Source organism: Dermacentor silvarum, chromosome 1 (assembly GCF_013339745.2).
Source record: "Dermacentor silvarum isolate Dsil-2018 chromosome 1, BIME_Dsil_1.4, whole genome shotgun sequence".
Lineage (NCBI taxonomy): Eukaryota > Metazoa > Arthropoda > Arachnida > Ixodida > Ixodidae > Dermacentor > Dermacentor silvarum.
In genome coordinates, this window is record NC_051154.1 from 177102163 (window position 1) to 177121651 (window position 19489).

Genomic DNA, 19489 nt, shown 5'->3' on the forward strand with positions numbered 1-19489 from the left:
CCGGTGACGTCAAGACTAAGCTCCGCCTCTACACTTTGTCGCAATTTAGTCGCTTCACTTGTTGCGCCAACGGGCGGCGCTTTCTCTCTTATCGCTTCGGCCATGCTTCGGCTAGAGTGTACTAGATTGTCTAAAACACTCTATACTTCGGCTCTACGCTTCGGCTGCCTTTCCGTTCGTCTGCTCCTCCGCTCTCTGCACCTCTGCACACGTGCGCGCCTTTGCCTTCTACTGTGCGCTGCAACGTATTGTTTCTGAATCGGCCAGTGCTCCAGCGATATATGAATAACAGAAGAAAGGCCACAAGACGCTATGCGCGGCTATGGTGGGCCAACACGGGAAAGGACAGCAGGGCCCCTTTTTCCCGCTTCCGAGAGAATTAAAGGTAAGCACGCTTTTTATGCAGCTATGTAGCGAATAGCAGCTAACCTTATCGAAATGGCTATAAGACGAAAGGAAGGGTATTCAATAGGCGCTAAATTTCGCTGTGGTGTGTAAATACTTAGAAGCTACCTATCGACCTATCGACAGCAGCTACTCAGACGAGTGAGTGCTTTGTGACGCACTGACGGAAATTGCGTTTCGTTATATCTCGGCGACTGCTGTTCGCGTTATGGAATAATAATAAAAAAAAAACTGATAATTCATCTTTGCTGAAGATGCTTGAATGCTTGCTGCACGAACAAGGGGGTTAAGTTAGAGAACATTGTGCTTGCCTGTTCTTGGTTAGAAATTGCAAGTCGCCTAGAGCTTCACAAGGTGCGGATACCAATTGAAGGAGCGCTGCGCTAATGCAGAAAGCACTGCAAGCGCTGTTTTTATCGCGTTTTATGCTACGGCGCCAGGTGCATTTACGTTACGCAGCGAAATGTTGTGTCGCAAAAATTAAAAGAAAAGAAAACGCCTGCTTGTTTGTTCTTCTTTATCGAATATTCATCTACGATGTGCGATATTCGCTGTTGTTAACTGAGAACTAAGCAGACGAGCAGATTTTGTTCAGAACGAGCGAATTTACCTTCGTGTCAAGTCGCGCTGGCGCCCAATGCGTACGAAGGTGCTCACGTCGGCGCTTAGCGAGCCACGCGCTTCGGTGTTCCCGTGAAGTATTGATCCCCCGGTGCATATCAAGTTCTTCTAGAGTAGGAAATGCTCATAGACCGTTGACCAGTGGCTTACAACATTTAGAAGATCGTCTTCCAGTAATAGGCATTCTGCAGAACTAGGAATAGACAAGGAGTATACAAAAATGTTGAGCAAACTAATCCGTCAGTGCCTTATTGACAAGTGAATAATAAATTCAGGGATCAAGATAATTTGGCTGTGAGAAATTGATCAGTGTTTTCAGACAGCTGTTGAGAAAGCAGCATTACCACACCTGTTACTTCAATATAGTAGCAGTTAAAATAAGAACTTGGATTGTTAAATTTTTGCGCCATATTTTTAGCATAAGTCCCACAACAAAATATAAGAGTTGATGTACATGAATTGAAAGCACTTTTTCGTGGAAAGAGTGCTGAATTGTGTTCTTGCAATTGCGTTGTGTGTAAGCATAAAACTTGTTACTTGTTTTCCAGACCACAGCTCCAGCACGGACAACTCCACCTCGTCTGTGTGTGGGTATGCGAAATCTGCTGTCTTCAGCCTTTCAACAGGTCTCGCTTAATGATAATTTTTTTTGCATGACTAATCACAGATAACTGTTGCGACAAACAATTTCCGTAGGTAGGATTGTCTCATGTAAAGCAATAAGCCTTACTTTTGCTATTCAAAAATTGTAAGCTTTATGTATATCCGCCTATAAAATGTGCAGTTTGTATTGTAGATGCGAGATACTCAGGTTTGCAATATTCTTTGTGTATTGTATGTCTTGCTGTACAAACGTTGCTAATAAAATGACAAAATAAAGCACATTTCACTGCCTGTTATTGCCCTGCCGAAACACAGTAGACACGCCCTATGGCATGCTGGCTCACGTATCATAACGAAATAGGATAAAATTTTAGCACACACAGATGCGCTGCTGGCGTTTATTCAATACAAGAACCACACACGCAAAAGAAAATAGTCATTACAAAAAAAAAGACGGCAAATCACAGCTGTTTGAATAATGCAGACTGTAGCACCAAACGGAACTCGTGCTAGGTTACTCTTGCATCTGCCAAGAAAATCGCGCACTCGACGAGCGCATTGCAGACAAGCGGGATGGCCGTCTCCCCCTCGCACATCAGGAAAATCTTTTTCATACCGGCAGGCTTATTTCTTTTCTCAAAAGCATGGCCTACCAAGCACCAGGGGAGAAACTGGCGCTCGTGACGCAATTCCCGTTTACTTTGGGCGGTATACCAGCTGACATAGCCGTGGTGAAAGCCCCGGCACCCTTACAAAACGTTTTAGCGGCGTGCGGCAGAGGGCAGCACAGCAACATGAAAAATGCGGCTTGCTTCACTATTGTTAGGCCACCCTACCATTGTCACAGCTGCCCCGGAGCTCTTGGTATGGCCGCCACTAGGCGTTGTAATGGGCTGCGCTCGACCTGTCCACGGACTAATGCGAGAAGCTTCGTCCATGAGAGCTCCCCCCCCCCCCCCTCCTCCGCCTCCTCCGCCAAATCATCTTGTCAGTAACATTTCCTTCAATGAGAAAAGCCATGAAAGTTTGTGCAGTTCACTAACCGCTTCCTTCCTCTATTTCGTAGTCGCTGATCAAGACGACACTTGTCAAGTAATGAATACTTTATACACATTTTTTTTCTTCTTGCAGTACACTAATGCCAGAGAAACCTCTGAATTTCGATAATGTGGGTTGCAGAGTGTTTTTATTGTTCAGAGTTTTTTTTTTTTTTGCGTGTCCCAGAACGAAGAGCAGAACGAAGACAGGTTAATGTGCGAGACGCGTCAAGATGAGAGTACTTGTGAAAGACCGAAAAGAAGAAGCGACGAAGAAAAGAAGCACGACACCGTGCTGAAAATAAAGTTCGGTTCAATAGTGCGCCAGTAACAGTATAGGGGAACGTGACCTGTTACCTCAGCGACTCCATCGTCGTGTGTCTGTGAGTGCGTTTTTTCTTTCTTCTTTTTTTTTTCGTCTGAAAAGCCGTGCGAGGAGCGAGCTGTTCACTAAAGCACGCATGTGTTGACGGTTATGTCTTCCAGGAGTGCCGATCCTGACAGCAGATGGTGGGCGCGGCAGAGAGAGGGGCAAGTACGTGCGCAAGAGGAACATGGAGCGCCCAAGAATTCTGAGAGAACACGGCGCAATGCCGTGAATGCTGCGCTCAATGAGCGTGCCGAAGAACAAACTGCGCCGACAATGCCCGGGGAAACGACAGCCAGAAGTGAATGCGGTGCTGCCGAAGAAAAGGAAGTCATACTTATTCGGGCATCGTCGTCTTCGTCGGCAGAAAGATAAAAGCAAGAATCTACGGCGGCATGCGCGAGTCTGCGGCTTTCCCCATGCGGCTTCCCGTGGTGCGGCGTCGGGGAAGCTTGCGGCACCACAGCAGCCGACAAGCGTCCGGTGGGAAGAGGCGACGCAGGGAATGCTGTCTTTCTTCGGGAAAGCAAGGAGAGAGAGGGAGACTTCATGGGATGTAATGGTTTAGGCACCGGGATAGCGGCCGGAAAAAAAAAAACGACAACATACGTGGGACGTTTGCTTTGCCTCCGAGACATTAGCCACGTCATACCGAATGATAGCACAAGGGTGAGAGTGTCGGCACGCAGAAGGTTCGGCAGCCAAGCGAGCAAAGCGCCGTTGCTGTTGCGTTTGATTGCGCGCCGTGACGTCGGCCAGGAAGGCCGTGAATCGCTTTTTCGCAGGGCCGCCGCTCTTTACTGTCAGCCTTTCTAAGGCAGCCCTGTCTGCTTGCATTCCTCACAGTGACCTGCTCTCGCAGTATGCGTACTTATTTTACTAGTTATGGTTAAGTGGCTGATTCTGTGAAGCTCCATATTTTAACAGGACACAAACTCTCACAAGGCGTGAGCTTGCACTGTGTGTCAGATGCCAAAATAATCTGTTTAAATTATGTACAGCATGCAAGGCACGACTTCAACATGAAAAGAAAGATTCGTAAGCATCTTTCACTAAAGTGAAATGCCTTTTCACTTTTCACTATCGTATCACTACGGTGAAGTGGTAATGGAAAAAAGTTGGCCGATAGAAAGTAGAACGATACAGAGCATATATCAGAAAAAACGGAGTCAACAGCGGTGGACATCGAAGAAAAACAAGGTCTTCTTGGCCGCATTAGTCTACCTGGTGTTTTTTTTTTTTTTTTGCTCAGACTGGCACTGTCTTCGGGATCGGGCCACATTTTTAGGCTGCAATATCTCCGGAATCGGTCCATATTTTTCGTTGAGTAATGCCACAGTGTCAGTTTGAACGGCGCGCGCAGTTTGAACGAGTGCATCCGGGTTTTATGTCGGTATATATGTGCGATGATTAAGCGTTATCACTACTCCGTACATAGCTATACGCTAAGTTGGTACGTCTTGTTTGTTCGAAGCTGCAATTTGACGCCTTTTTTGTTGTCCTATACGTGCACTAGACGGCCTCAAATCGTCTAACTTGACGAGATGAAAGTGGCCAGATGCCCAGATCCCACGAAGAAGATCTCGTCTTCAAAAAAAAAAAAAAAACATCGATGCATATCCTTATAGGTTCAGATGCCAATGAAAATTCGTCTCTTGTATTGCGCTGCAGTGGCACCGCTCACCGATTGGACGCTCGCCCATTTGGGATGTGGCAAGGCTACGACCTAGTTTGGCATGTGCGCCTTTCTGCAGGACGTGACCGTGGGACGAGGGCAGATAACTGCGCATTTCTGACGGCTAAGCAATGAAGTGGTACATATTATTTTTGAAAATATGATATCGACGGCGCCATTCACCTGTATGCGTTTATGTGCCCCCAATTCACCTGAATTTACATATTTGATTCGGAGAAACATATATGAATGCTAGTCACGGTAAGCAGCAGCCATCCAGTGGAAATCCGAGATTCTGTGTGGGCGAAGACAACAGATTGGGCCCTGATATATACTTGCGTTCGACTATGCTTCTGGTTTTATTTGAGCCACCGAACAACATTTTGCAGTTTTCAGCCCTTTGTCATGCCCGGATTGAATGAGTCTTACAAATTTTTAAGTGTCACACGTCTGTAGCTTATTTAACGGAGCCTCACGACCTAACGTTGATTGTCTTCCGCTAGAACTCCGAACACAACATGCTGGCACAGCTGCCGTATTGCGTACTCGGTTCCGCTCGATGTATACGATTGACGCGAAGTACATTTCATGCGTGTCTATTTTCATGCTGCATGTCGCTTGACAATCTCGCAGCGCTTCTGGCGATGATTCGCGGACAGCATCGTAACGGAAAGCCATTACGAGACGCGTGATTTGTTCCGAGGCGCTAGCGTCTTGCGGTGGCTGCGAGACACTTCAGCGATGGATATAGGAGTGTCCCGCTTTCATTAAACAGCGCACGTCGCTAGTGACGGACTATGATCTCCTTGGCCTGCAGCGTACGACACACGACGAATACTTGTATCCCAGTGGTTGTGCGTCTCGACGCAATCAAGCTCATCGCGCTCTCCATTACGTTTCTTGAAGTAATTAACTTAGGTTCACGTTTGCAGCTTATTTCTGTTTTCAAATGTCAAGACATCAGACACTATTTCTTCTATTCTTAATATTCTTTAGTAGCATGACCTGCAGTAACCGGCCCTACTGTGTGTGCCCTGGACTGTGTGTGTTCTGATTTATTCTTTGAGATTTGTCATCTAGCTCTTTCTTTCCTCCCCTTCTTATCTTCCATTTCTATGTTTCTGTCTCCTCCTTTCCGAAGAGTAGGCAGGCGTTGTGCCCCTTCCGGTGGCGGTTGCCAGCCTTGCTCCTCGCTGTCCCTTTCCTGTCTCAGTGTATATATATGTTTTCAAATAAATAATAATAATAATAATAATAATAATAATAATAATAATAATAATAATAATAATAATAATAATAATAATAATAATAATAATAATAATAATAATAATAATAATAATAATCGGCATGTTTATTCTCTATTGTTCTAAAGGGGTTTCTGTGAGAGATTTGGGTAGAAAATAGCTCGGCTACTCGTACACTTCTCGCAGTTCTACCGCCTTTTACGAAATCCAACGGGACGCTTAATCTGGTTAACCTCTGTGCCTTTCACATATTGTTCTCCCTCCTCCTACGGAATCCGCGGTGTTGCCTTAAACTTGATTAGTAGTTACTCCTCCGGTAGATGAGATTATACGTGTCAGAATGGTTTCTGCCCTTGTATGAAGCAAATAACATACGGCGTCCCTCAAGGGTCTATGTTAGGTCCACTATTTTTATTATATAAGTTGATGCTATTGTGAATGTACCCCTTACTCCTGATACGGTTGTGTGTGCTGACGATACAAATGTGTTATTTTTAGGGTACCAGCTACGTGAAATGGGAACAACGGCGAATATTTGGCTAAATGAGCTTGTAATTTGGCTGTCGCTGAATCAACTACAATTAAACGTTACTAAAACCAAATATGTTGTCTTTAAGCTCAAAAATAAACCCGATGACTTTAATATTAGATTAACTGCAATAGCTCCACGAGTGAGCGTGCGTCAGTTGTTAAGTTCCTTGGTGTTCTTTTTGGGACGAAAATTTAAGATGGTCACCACATGTAAGTGAAATTCACTCTACACTCTCTAGGTCCATAGGTACGCTGTTTAAAATTAGACTTTTAGTTCCAATGTGGTTGAACCTTGGCTTGTACAGCACACTAATTCAGTCACATTTACACTATTGTTTGCTGATACGGGGTACTACAATTAAAGCTAACGTGAACAGAATAATTATTCTTCACAAAAGAGCTATTCATTGCATGGAGAACCTAGGCCGCTCATACAGCTGAGTTCTTCTTAAAGCACAAATATATTAAAAGTTAATCAACTATTTCATCTAAGGCTCGCTACGTATATACGGGCAGAAATAGTTAAAAATGAGTCTAGTTTCTTTGAAACAAACCCCTCTTGTAACCTTCAATATAATCTTTGACACAAATATTGTCACGGGGATTCACAAGTACACTGGAGAGACAATATATACAGGCTGCTGCTATCAGAGAATGACTGACAGCATCTCACGAAGCATGTCCCGTCTTCTTCCTCTTCGCGTAGCACAGCGTTCCTTTAATGGCAGGCTCATACGCAATGCCTCGTAACAATATTTTATCACTCCTCACTGCCGGCCAAAATATGGTAATAAACAACTTTGGTATTTAATCCCAAGTTTTAATACCAAAATTCAAGCACGCTTGATATTATGAAAACATGCAAATCGCCTATTTGTTTCAAAAAGGTAATGAAATTGTATCTTATTATCATGTTCAGAATAACAGATTGTCGAAATATACTGCTTTGTCAATATTTTATAAAATTTTTTGTACATTAAGTCTCAGTTCCTTTCATTTTTTCGTTATCTGCGTGTTTATAGGGATTGTATAATGTTTTCTTTGTTTGATATAATTGTTTTACTTCGAGCTATCTGTGCACTTTATTTACAAATTGTACCATGTCTCCTTTTGTTTACTTTTCCTTTTGTATAACTCATTTTATTATGTACTCGCTGTGTGTCGATTATTACCTTATGTTTCCTGTTCCTGTAATGTCGCCTATGTTTTGAGCAATGTGCGGATGACAGGACCCACGTCAGGTAGAAGAGTTCTGCCTGACGTGGGTCCATGCCTTGTTACCCCAGACAAACTTTTGTCTAAAACAATATGAAATAAATAAATAAAATAAAGAAAGAAAAAAAGCGATGATCGGCACATGCAGTGACAGTAAGATCTAGTCCTGGTCGAGGACGTTGTCGCCTTCCTGTGCCTCGCACGTCGTTTGCTCCATGAGTCACGGACGCCTGCTAAAGCGTTTCCAGCTTTCGCCGCCAGGGTATAGCACATGCACACTTTGCTCACGCGAAGGGCAAATTTTATTTTTCAAGCACGATTTAATGATTTTGTCACGTGCTGACAGCAATTTAGACAGGATCTGGAAGGGCTGGTCCATAAATCAAACAATTAACGCAGTGTCACAGAAGCCGAACAAATACTTACGTTTGCCAAGAAAGTACTTGAAGTACCAGCGAGTTTGGTACTCTGGATTCTCCAGGACGGGCGTGCTCGGTGAGCCGAACAGCTGCAGGGCAGAAAAGAAAGTGGCATCAGGCGGTTAGCGAGAGAAAAGTAAGAGACAGGATAATTTTCTCCCCTCCCCCTCCCCCCATGCCGTGGCTGTACAGCAATCTGCCATCTAGTACTGTCTATCTTTTTTTATTCGTTCAAAATAATGAACTCAAGGGAACAAATGCAACCCGTACAGAGCTGAGTCAGGCGATGCACAAAGGCGCATGCTTCTGACATGCAAGAACAATTGCTACTACCCAACAACACAACGTGCTTCCTTTGGTGGTTCGTGTGTGTGACAATAGTCACTAGTGAGGGACCATCATCTCCTTGGCCTGCGGTGTACCACACTAGACGAATGTTTGTACCCAAGTGGTTGTGCGTCTCGACGTGATCAGGCTCATCGCGCTCTCCTTACTTTTCTAGAAGTAACGAACTTAGGGGCACGTTTGTAACCCAGAAACTGTTTCTTGCAAAGTATTATTGCGCAACAAAAGGACACGGACGTGAGAGAAGAACACTCACCATGCGCAAACTTTCAAGTAAATTTATTGTGCCACTGAATCGTTTTATATACGTGAAGCAGTATAGACTTCGCATGCGCTTACATGAAGGAAAAAGGATTGCGCATTCGTGTAACATAGTTATGAGTCAAGTGATGCCGCCTCCAAGAAACTTTTATTTCTTCTATTTAACATTCTTTAGTAGCGTGACCTGCAGTGACGGGCCCTGTGTGACTGGGTGTGACCTGTACTGTGCGTTCTATTATTCTTCGAGATTTGTCATCTCGCTCTCTCTTTCCACTTTCCCCTCCTTCCTATCTTCCATTTCTATGGCCCGTATTCACAAACGGAAACTACTTAGAGCGTCAATAAGTGTGGGAAAAGTACAAGTGTAAGGAAAGTTTTAGGAGGGTACTTTAAAAACGACACTTCAGTATCCCTTTCGAAAGTAACACTTTTCGGGTAAAGTATGTCGCCTGGTGTCGAGGATACGTAAATAATTTACGTGTACGATGATTCAATCGTAAAAAAAATAGTAATTTTTGCAGCAGAGTAATGCGGATATAAATGCTTCAGTAATTGCACGCGCATTCTGCTGAGCAAAATACAAATAACTATTTCGTTTTACCGCTTTACTCAAACTCGTCTGGCCACAAGTTCACATTGGTTCTCGCTACCACTGCGGTTGTGCGTGTCGCCGTCCCGACTTTTTTCGATTTTGTTGCTGAAAGCGTGTGATGTTTGTGCGTAGGGTTAAAATTACGGGGTTTTACGTGCCAAAACCACGATCTGATTATAAGGCACGCCGTAGAGGGGGACTCCGGAAATTTGGACCACCTGGGGTTTTTTAACGTGCACCTAAATCTAAGTACACGGGTGTTTTCACATTTCGCCCCCATCGAAGTGCAGCCGCCGTGGCCGGGATTCGATCCCGCGACCTCGTGCTCAGCAGCCCAACACCATAGCCACTGAGCAACCACGGCGGGTACTTAAGGTTGCCAATGGCTGCACTTTACTTTCCGGTACTCAAGTGTCGATTAAAGTTTACCTTAACTACAAGATTTGTCTGTGAAACGCGTTAAGCATGGACCGGCTTTACGTCAAAAGTTAAGGGTAAGTTCCGTTTGTGAATACGGGCCTATGTTTTTGTCCCCTCCTTTCTGAAGCTTAGGCAGGTGTTGTGCCCCTTCCCGGGGCAGTTGCCAGCCTTTCTCCCCGTTTTCCTTTTCCTTTGTATATGTTTTTAAATCAAATAATGATGATGATGATTGTAATAATAATAATAATAATAATAATAATAATAATAATAATAATATAGTCATGTGAAATAGCGATTTCGCGACGGGGCAGATGTAGGGAACCATGACAAAAAAAAAAGCGTGAAACAGGGGACAAGAAATAAGACACGCGCTGTTTTTCACGATGATAGCTCACAAACTACCTCACCACTGTATTCCACTTCAGATGTGAGTAAGTATGCTGATATAGCCCTATCAATAGGAGGACTGAGACAATTGTCTCCTGCCTCTGAGCCTCCTGTCTCCTACCTCAGAAGACTTGACGCCATTTGAATTAGACTCGTACTCTCAAAGATGGCGAGGCCAGACACTGTGTATAAGCGCACAGTCGTAAGTAACTCAGATATGGACGATCGCACGCTTTTACGTCCCACGTATTCATTTGGGGTGGAAAACCTTTCTAGCTAATAAAACGAGGTTGTGACGCAAACTACACGCGGCAGGCAATTAAGTCAAGAAAGCGAAAGTAAGAAAAAAAGAAGAACACTCTGCGCTGACTCTCCGTAAAGCTTCTACGTAACCAAGGACAGCTACTTTGACGCCACGCTTTAAGGTGGATTCGCACGACAGGACGGATCGCCGAGTCGATCCGCAGACGACCGTGACGTGTCTGAGCTGCAACGGATCGCGCCACTAGCAGCTCCTCTGCTTCGTTATTGTATGTGGCGCAATAGAATGGCACTGGGCCACGTCATGCTCCTCTGAATCAGCCATCTGAATCCCGTCATCTGAATACCGCTTTAGCGCCACGTTCGTTACCAACGCATGGGCACACGAGGCTTCAAGTGCTGTACAGAACCAACAAACCGAGAGAACCATGGAATGGGATAATATGTAAAAATCCTATTTCAATTATTTCCCTTTTCGTGCCTCGTCAGTGGTCAGAGGGGCGCTCCGCTCACGTTATCACCAGGATCGGCCGGTTGTGAGCGGTGAATGATCAAAAAGGAATAGAATCGAGCGAGGGGAATCCTAACATGACACTGGCCCTGGGAAAATATTTTGCGAAGATACTTTGCATCCGATTCTAATAATTTCTTATCATTACTCCTACTGAGTGGCCTATCTTGGGGATACCAAGGCTGCGTCATCGTGCGAGCCAATGACGACGCACGGACAAAAAGAATGGAGAAAGAAAATAGTCGTTTTGAAGTACAGTCCCCGGCAGTAGTTCGCGCATCGTGTTCCTAACCCCCTTTTTTATCATTCTAACGCGTAAAAGGTGAGTGCACAGGTGCAGAACGATGTTGAGCGTGCCTTTCACATATGTACGCGATGCCTGCAGCAGGTTTCTACGAATGAAGGCCCGCGACACTTGCGCGGCGGCAGTTACGCGGGTTGTTGGCGCGTGCTTTGCACGGGCGCCGGCGCTGTGACATGCAGAAAAAGCTGCACCACCGTACACACCCACCGATTCATCGATATGTCTTCTTTATCACGCACAGACGCAAGAACCACCGGCAGGAATAGTCGAAAGAACTCGTCGAAATTGCAAGGAACAGCTAGCTATAACATATGATATACGGATGAGCGGTGTTTTCGCGTAATGTACAAGTTTCTTCTTATTTACTGTCTTCACTATCGCAAAATGACGTTTTTTGTTTTCTTTTTCTTGCCTGCAGATGACTCCGTTCCGAAAATTTAGCCTTGATACGCGTGCGCTAATTCGAAGAGGCACACAAAAGCAAATCCGAGTTTAGCAATAATAACGGTTTGGAAAGTACAGCTCGAAGTAACTGTGATCTAGACTTAATGCCGAGCGCTATACGAGAGGAGAAAAGTCATTAAAGAAACGGCTCACGTTGTGGCTCGGGTTTGACGAAGGACGCTGTATTGACCCTTTTCGGGGCGATCCCGTGGGCGCTGCCATGTTTGATCACGTGGTGACGCGTCCATTACTTGCCTCAAATGCCTCCGTTGCTTCCTTGCTTGCAATGGAAGTGTATGACGCCGGCGCGGCTTAGAAAACTTCTGTTTTGGGAGATATCGTAGACGGTGACTAGGTGGACGACACGAAGCTTTGATCACTGCTTCAGAGAACATGCAAAATCGCTTTCGGAGCTGATTAACATATGTTCAAACGGCGCAAGCAGCGTATATTATGCTTGCTCTATAAAAACGGGGCTAAATATGTATTTCAAGCTATCCAAACATTCCGCTCATGAATTGAATCAGGATTAGTGTGCTTTGCTCTTTGTACTTTATTTGGCAAATATTTTGAAGCAGCGGCTTGTCAGTTTCTGACTCAGTGAAGTTCCTCGGTGCGGCCACTATCTGATTATTTTCTGCCTAATCGCTCGCGGGTGTGCTCAGTTCCGATTGATTTGTTCTTGCTGCGCACAAGGCTTGATACATAGCTGTTTTGTACATTGTAATACCTTGTAGCAAATATATATTACAGCTAGTAACTCGCTTACTCTTGTGGACCTTCACGAAACATTCAGCTTCGATCATTCATGCGCTATTGATGTAGTATCGTCACTTATTGCGCGTACATAGTGCGCATATATTCAAGTGTGCGCCCATTCACTTATTCTTGACACGTTGGCGAAAGAGTGGATGTAAGTTTCCGTGCTGGTTGGGGTATATGTGCGTAAATACTGTGCGCGAAACCTACTATGACCGGAGGCGGCGCTACTCCCGTTATCATTGTTTAAAGAGCAGTACTCACTCTTGCCGACGTACCGGGGCTGAAGCCCTTTCTTTGAAGGTTAGGAATACAACACAAGCGGATGAGCAAATTTGTGTATCCTCGAGGAGAGCTGTACATCTCGAAGTGCCGGAAACACGTACGGGCAATAGCAGCAGCGGTCCGCGAACTTGGCCCCACATATTCATTACATTCCTTAATATGCCAGTCACTATTTTTGTATCCAACTACTGCATACATCTTCAATACACAGGATTCAAACCAGAGTGATTAGAGCCCAGTGCATTAGCGAAAACTCAGTAGCATTTCCGACAGCTGATCGCACAGAAGCAAGGTGGAAGCGGTAATGGTTTCGTATTCGTGCGCGGTCGCTGAGGAGAGGTATGGCGCGCCGCCGTAAGCGCCATCTCGTTTATCTAAAACAACCTGCTCCGCGAAAAGGGTCAATACACCCCGAAGAAAAGACGTAGAACCCAAAACCAAAATAAATAATTAAGCCAGGAGGCCCTGGAAATGAATGGTCACCGTAAATCCAACTTCCAATAATTGTTCCCATACGCGACGCCGCAGTCAATTCGTGGCATCACCTTGGTGTCTTCCCTAATCGCGCAGGAAGAAGGCGGCGCGGAAATACGGTCCTTTCCTCGCGCTTCACATTGGTGATGAAAGAAAGGAAGAAGGAAAGGAAAACGACAAGGTATGACCCAAAAACCGCTGTCCCAATTAAGACCGACTTGACGGGCCCAAGCCGGGTCTAAGCCCCACTCCCCCCTCTACATCGGGACACGCGCGAGCGCGAAGATTGCAACCGAAGGAAGCTGGAAGTGAAGCAGCGCTTTTCTGGTCGCCGGGAAGCGGCGCAGCGCAGGAGTGTAAGGCAAATAGGAGGAGGCTCAAGGCGGCGGCCACGAAAGAGCGTCGCTGCAGACGAGGCGGGAGGCGGCAAACAGAGGGAACTGCGCCGTTTACTTTGAGGGCTTCCTCGGTTGGCACACGGGCGAGCCGGCTGGCACAGCTCTGAGTAGCAGATGCCCGGGAGCGGAGGTGTCCGGGGGGATCATTCAGGGCACGGCGATCGAAAGGGGCCGTAGGGACAGAAGGGTGGGCAAAAGGGGGGACAGACAGAGGCGCCAATGAGAAACCGCTGACGTCCTCCGGCAACTGGAAACAGAGAGCGTGTATACCGGAGCGCCACCACACAAGCAAAGGAAACAAAAATACTGGGCAAGACGTTCTCTCGTGTACGTGTTTCCCGAGAAAGTTTACAGGTATTGCGAAGCACACGGGCGTCGGCCACTGACGCCGCGAGATGAAAAGGGTCCGGCAGAGAGCATATACGTGGACCGGATATGATACGCGTTTCAGAAGAGCCTTCCCAAATTGCGTATGGCACTTTGCTTCTTTAGATAGAAAAAGAAAACGGGAAACAATTCGAACAGACGCGCTGCTACCATAACATGTAACATATTTAACAGAGCCATAAATTCAGCAAGATGCCAAAGTGAACTCGAGCTGCTCGAGGGAAGCGTCGGCAGAGCGACGATAGAAAAAGTGAAACTTTAGGCGAGATCGATCACGAAATCACCGGCGCTCTTTCTTTTCGTCCGAGTCAGCTGCTCGGGGCTTCTCATCTCTTCGCGCACCGCGCGCGACATTCATGCGCCTGAAAGGAGCCGTTGGGCGTGATTTTGTTCACGCGGCGGCCAAGATTGAGTAGCGGTAAAAGCGCGGCCTCACCGCGCGCTGCGAATGCTGGCGGGCCGGATACGTACGAAGCCCCGTTTGCGTCAATGGCGCAGCTCCGGGTAGGGGAAGAGGTGCGCTATAAAAAGCGGAGGTTGGAGAGCCCAATGCGATCGTCCACTCGTACTAGCTGGCTGTCTGCAGCGATGACGCTGCGGCGGAACGAGGCTCGCGCGAAATCAGCAGCAACGGCAGATGAAAAGCACGCGAAGCGCCTCTTTCAAGAAGATGAAGAACGCGGCAGCTGGGCTTTCGGTTTCTCTCGTACGTCCGGACGCAGCCGTGTCAATACGCTCAGAATCGATTAGAGACGCGCCGGTCAGAAAAGCAGCGTCCCGCGTCGGCATCGAGCGTCTCGTGGGTTCGCGCGAGGCACAGCCTGTGCTGTACGACTGCGGTCTGCAATCACGGTCCACTCCCAAGACGCTGGAGTGCTCTATGGTTGCATAAAAATCGAGTGGAATGGGAACAGTGACAGAGATACTACGAGCTGCACTTCCTGAAGTGCTAGCGTGAGGAGATGATGATGAAAGAGAGTCAATGCGGGGGGGGGGGGGGGTGCATGAGGGCACATTTATAGGCCGCCAAACCGCCTCGGTATGTATGTATGTATGTATGTATGTATGTATGTATGTATGTATGTATGTATGTATGTATGTATGTATGTATGTATGTATGTATGTATGTATGTATGTATGTATGTATGTATGTATGTATGTATGTATGTATGTATGTATGTATGTATGTATGTATGTATGTATGTATGTATGTATGTATGTATGTATGTATGTATGTATGTATGTATGTATGTATGTATGTATGTATGTATGTATGTATGTATGTATGTATGTATGTATGTATGTATGTATGTATGTATGTATGTATGTATGTATGTATGTATGTATGTATGTATGTATGTATGTATGTATGTATGTATGTATGTATGTATGTATGTATGTATGTATGTATGTATGTATGTATGTATGTATGTATGTATGTATGTATGTACATGAAGCACCGGATGCGTAATGCGGCAGAAGTAGATTGGGCTTCCAGCTGCGGCAAGTTGTCTTTTCATTGACTTCTACCTCTGTTTACCTTATTGGGATAGTAATTATATGGATAATCCAGACCCATTTCTGCCGTCACCGTCGCCGTGATGTTCAGTATAAAGTCCAAGCATGATAAAATCGTCGCCGCGCGCCGTATACTGTATGTGAGTGAAAGCTTGCGAAGGTCAGCCGCCGATCGCGGCTCAATCTCGCGCTGGCAAGGGAGGAAAGCGGGGAAGAAGCGCGCCGTCTTCCGTCGCGCGCGAGGAACCCGGGGGGGGGGGAGGGGAGGGATGGGGAGGGGGGCGTTCTACACCGGCGGCTGCTGCGTAGGTGCGGCCGCGCGGGCGCCGTATCTTGAAAGCGATCTGCGATGTGGACAAAGTGCATCGAGTGCTGGTAACTTCGTATGCGCTGTGCTTTCGACGCTTAGTTCGCGTTGAAGCTAGAGGCAGCACGAAGGTCAATTCCCTCGCTACTGCCGCCACGCTTGCTCACTCCAGCGTTTTCACGGCGAGTTTCCGCGGTCATCGAGTGAGATGTGTTTATGTTTACTTGCGCGCGCGTGACGCCGTGCTTGTTAATTTAGTTAAAGCGAATGTTTGTAAGTTTATACGGCCGATAAAATAAATATTCTTATTTCTTATAGCTGTCTACTAATTTGCTATCGTAATCGATGCTATCGTAATCGATGATGAGCGCAGGTGATATGACGCTTCTCTGCGTCTTTAGTTACATCGTAATTGCTGTTCATTAAAGGATTAATGAAGATTTTATATACGTAAGTGACGGTAGAGAATTCGAAACCCCAAGTTTCTGCTTCTGTGCGTTTGTTTCCTAGCCTAGACAAACAAACAAAAAAAGAGGGGGGGGAGGAGCGGAAGCAGGATGAAAGGCTGGTTCTTCAATAGAGTGAGCAGGAGCCACCTAATGTATAACACAAGAAAATACACTGCCATGAAAATACACTCCAGACTAAGCCCTAAAGAACATACACTGAAAGGGTGCGCTTTGAAAAACTTATCTTTGGACACGTGGATACCAAAGGAGAGAGAACGAGAGACAAATAGGAGACGCAATGAAAAACACCGCCACAAAAGTGGTCATATGAATAAGGCAGAAATAATAAAAAAATTAAAAACGCGGAGAAACACTGCAAAATTGAGGAGAGAAAGTTTGAAAGTCTTTCGAGGACTGTCGAATGTGGCTCATTTCGGTGGGGACAAAAAAAAAAAAAACATAAAAAAGAACACAACTTACGCAGACGTCATCCTTTCCCTGCGTCCAAAAGGCCTGAAAAAGTTTCCATGGTGTTTGAATCAAAGAAACAAACAAATCAACAAATAAACAAACGAGCAAACGAAAAAGTGACAAAGAAAGGAGCGTGCACTAGAATCATTGCGGGTAGGAACAGATGCAAGAAAAAAAAAATCTTTCGGGACTCTTTCGAGCAGAAATAAAAGTGACGCAAACGCCATAGCGCGTTCTCATCATCTTTGTGGGGAGAACATAGCTTATCTTCGAGGGTCCACGAGGCACCCTGAAAGCGATTGCCCGGCGTGTGTGGAAAAAACAAAAAAACAAAAAAACGCTCTTCCGGCACCTTTAGACGCCGCGATGTCGCGTGCTCTACGTTTTTCGCAGTGAACTCGCTCATAAGCGCTTCCTGCCACTGTTTTGGCTTGGTGACGCACATCAGTCACCCACCATTTCCCTCCCCACCTGACCCATCGGTGGGGTCTCTTGTCCCAACATTTATGCTGGTTGTGCGCTCTTTTGCGTTTGGTAGAGCTGCGTATTTTTGTCTCATTATAAGCAGCTGTTCAATGATTTTAGAGCGGTAAGAAAGAAAGAAACATCGGCGCAGAGTTTTCCATTTCCATGTGGGTTTCACTACGAGTTTGCTGTCGAAGCTGTTATTTGATTCCTTTCATTGGCTGCTTTCCTCTATTTTACCTAGAACACAAAGCCTCAAGGGTCGACGTACGCTTGTCTTTTCTAGTAAATATCGCTCTCCCATTTCCTCTTTCCTTCCTTAATCTACGTGCAACTCTGCCCGCCGCTCAGTACGAGCCCAGACAGACACGATTTCCATCAAACGTTAATACACCGAGTTGGAGAATAATGTCTACTACTGGAGTGAATTTATATTTAGCGCAATCGATAGTACAAAAAAAGGCTAATTTTAGTCAAATTATTCAAGTTGAACATTCCTTTATAGGTGTAAAAATACTGAGCGCCGAAGAGTGATCTAAATAAGACCTTACGCCTGCATCTGAGAGATAGTGGCGGTTTTATTTTTTGTTTGTCTCTCGATCACTTCTCTAAAACGTTATTCTGCAGAGGTGTATTGGCTGATGTTCGCGGTCAAGGTGAACTGATAAGCTGAAAACTTGCCGATGATAGTCTTCACCGCTTCGTAAGCGCTTTCCTCGACTTATTCATAATGTCGGTAGGCCCAAATAGAGTTAAGATACTCCAAGTTTACTAAATATTCCAACCTTGACACATTCAAATTACTCTACACTTGAGCAGTGTTGTGCAATAAAGGCTACTCGACGCACCTAAGCCACGCGTAGTGCGAGTCGTCGTCTGTACGCATACTGCGTGGTCGTTCTGTAGCAGTTATGCGTAAAGTTGTGTGCGCAATGGAGCCTGACTTTGAAATTAACTCAAAATTTATTGAGCATAACAAGGATGTAGAGCGGCGCAGGTGAATGACCGGCGATAACAGACTTGACTTGAGGCATGTGCCCTCCACAGAAAAAGTTTGACTTTGCAAACAGCATTAATTTCAAGTAAAATACAAAGTCCATACAATCCGCTCACAAAGGAAGGAATCACACAATAGTTAGCGCCAATAAATACGGCAAGAAAGATAGTGAGATAAATCCATGTAAACACAAAATAGTGTACAGTGACATCAAAGCGTAATAATTTAGAAAGTATAGCTATAAACAGCCCTATTGAAAAGGTACCGCCTGCCTTTCCATAACTGCACATGTCTGCCATACCAGCTGATTTAACTGATCTGCGCAGGCACAAGACAGGTATGAACAACACATTACAAAATATAAGCAACATGTACAACGAACATGTAAATAAGTAAATATGTGTTAGGTTTAAGAAATATGGCAAATAATATAACGGCCTGTGTCACCTATATTCAGTGTGAATGCTTAGGAAATACCAGTCGCTGATGGTCCATGCATCATGGTCATGTTGTCCGTGCTGAAAGCTTACTGGAGTCAAAACAAATATATTACCTGCTTTGAGCCCTGATTTGTGATCATTCCTCAAATTAGACAATGCCCCCCCCCCCTTTTTTTTTCTCTCTCTCTTTTCTTTGACCAAGCTACAGACCGAGCTGCAGTCCTGAAGCATGTCCCCATGTTAATTACACTTTCCTGAATTCGGAGGATAGAACATTTGTGCCTTTGTCTCTGCATTTTCGCTTTGTTTTCCTGCATTTCTGGGAGCTGCCGCTCCCTCCTTGCGGCAATAGATGAAGAGAACTCCGAGGAGTTTCCTGGTGCGCAGCCGTCAGGTCGAATAACGTCCAGGAAACGTGGAAGCGCATCAAGCGATACCGACAGCGAGGCCACTGAGTTATGCTCGGACAGCTACGACTCCTCGAACGACGACTTCAAAGTTGTGATGAGTAGAACAGCAAAAAGAAGACTACTGCAGGCATCTTCGTCGGCAAGTGCTTTTACCATGACGAGTGCACCGCAGCGCTGGCCGCACACTGTGCTCTTCATGCCTGTGGACCCGACGACCAATTTGCGGCTCCTAAACAGGCAGGTCCTCTCTTTGCTGCTCCAGAAAATCGCACCAAATGAGATTAAAGACGTGAGAATAAACTCGCGCAAAAATGTCTTAGCAGTTGACGTGTTCCACCGTAGCGCCCTACAAGACCTACGCAATATAGCTGAGATAGACAATGTTAAGGTGCGATCAATGATCCCTACAGGTGGTGATGAGATTGCGGGCGTCATTTATGACGTCGACATTGCCATCCCGAATGACGACTTGCCAATACTGATAAAA

The 19489-nt window shown here is 45.7% G+C and overlaps 1 protein-coding gene across 4 annotated transcripts in view; it reads right to left on the reverse strand.

Moving 5' to 3' along the window:
• LOC119436447 (GTPase-activating Rap/Ran-GAP domain-like protein 3) overlaps positions 1 to 19489 on the reverse strand; it is a 444125-nt gene that overhangs the window by 92486 nt on the left and 332150 nt on the right. For 3 of the 4 annotated variants that reach the window (XM_037703295.2, XM_049657852.1, XM_037703296.2), the window contains 2 exons: positions 16700 to 16732; positions 8125 to 8206 (listed from right to left, as the gene is read on the reverse strand). In XM_037703295.2, coding sequence (XP_037559223.1) covers positions 8125 to 8206; positions 16700 to 16732 — 115 coding nt within the window. The remainder of the gene's footprint in view (positions 1 to 8124; positions 8207 to 16699; positions 16733 to 19489) is intronic. The other variant, XM_037703297.2, reaches the window with a different exon arrangement.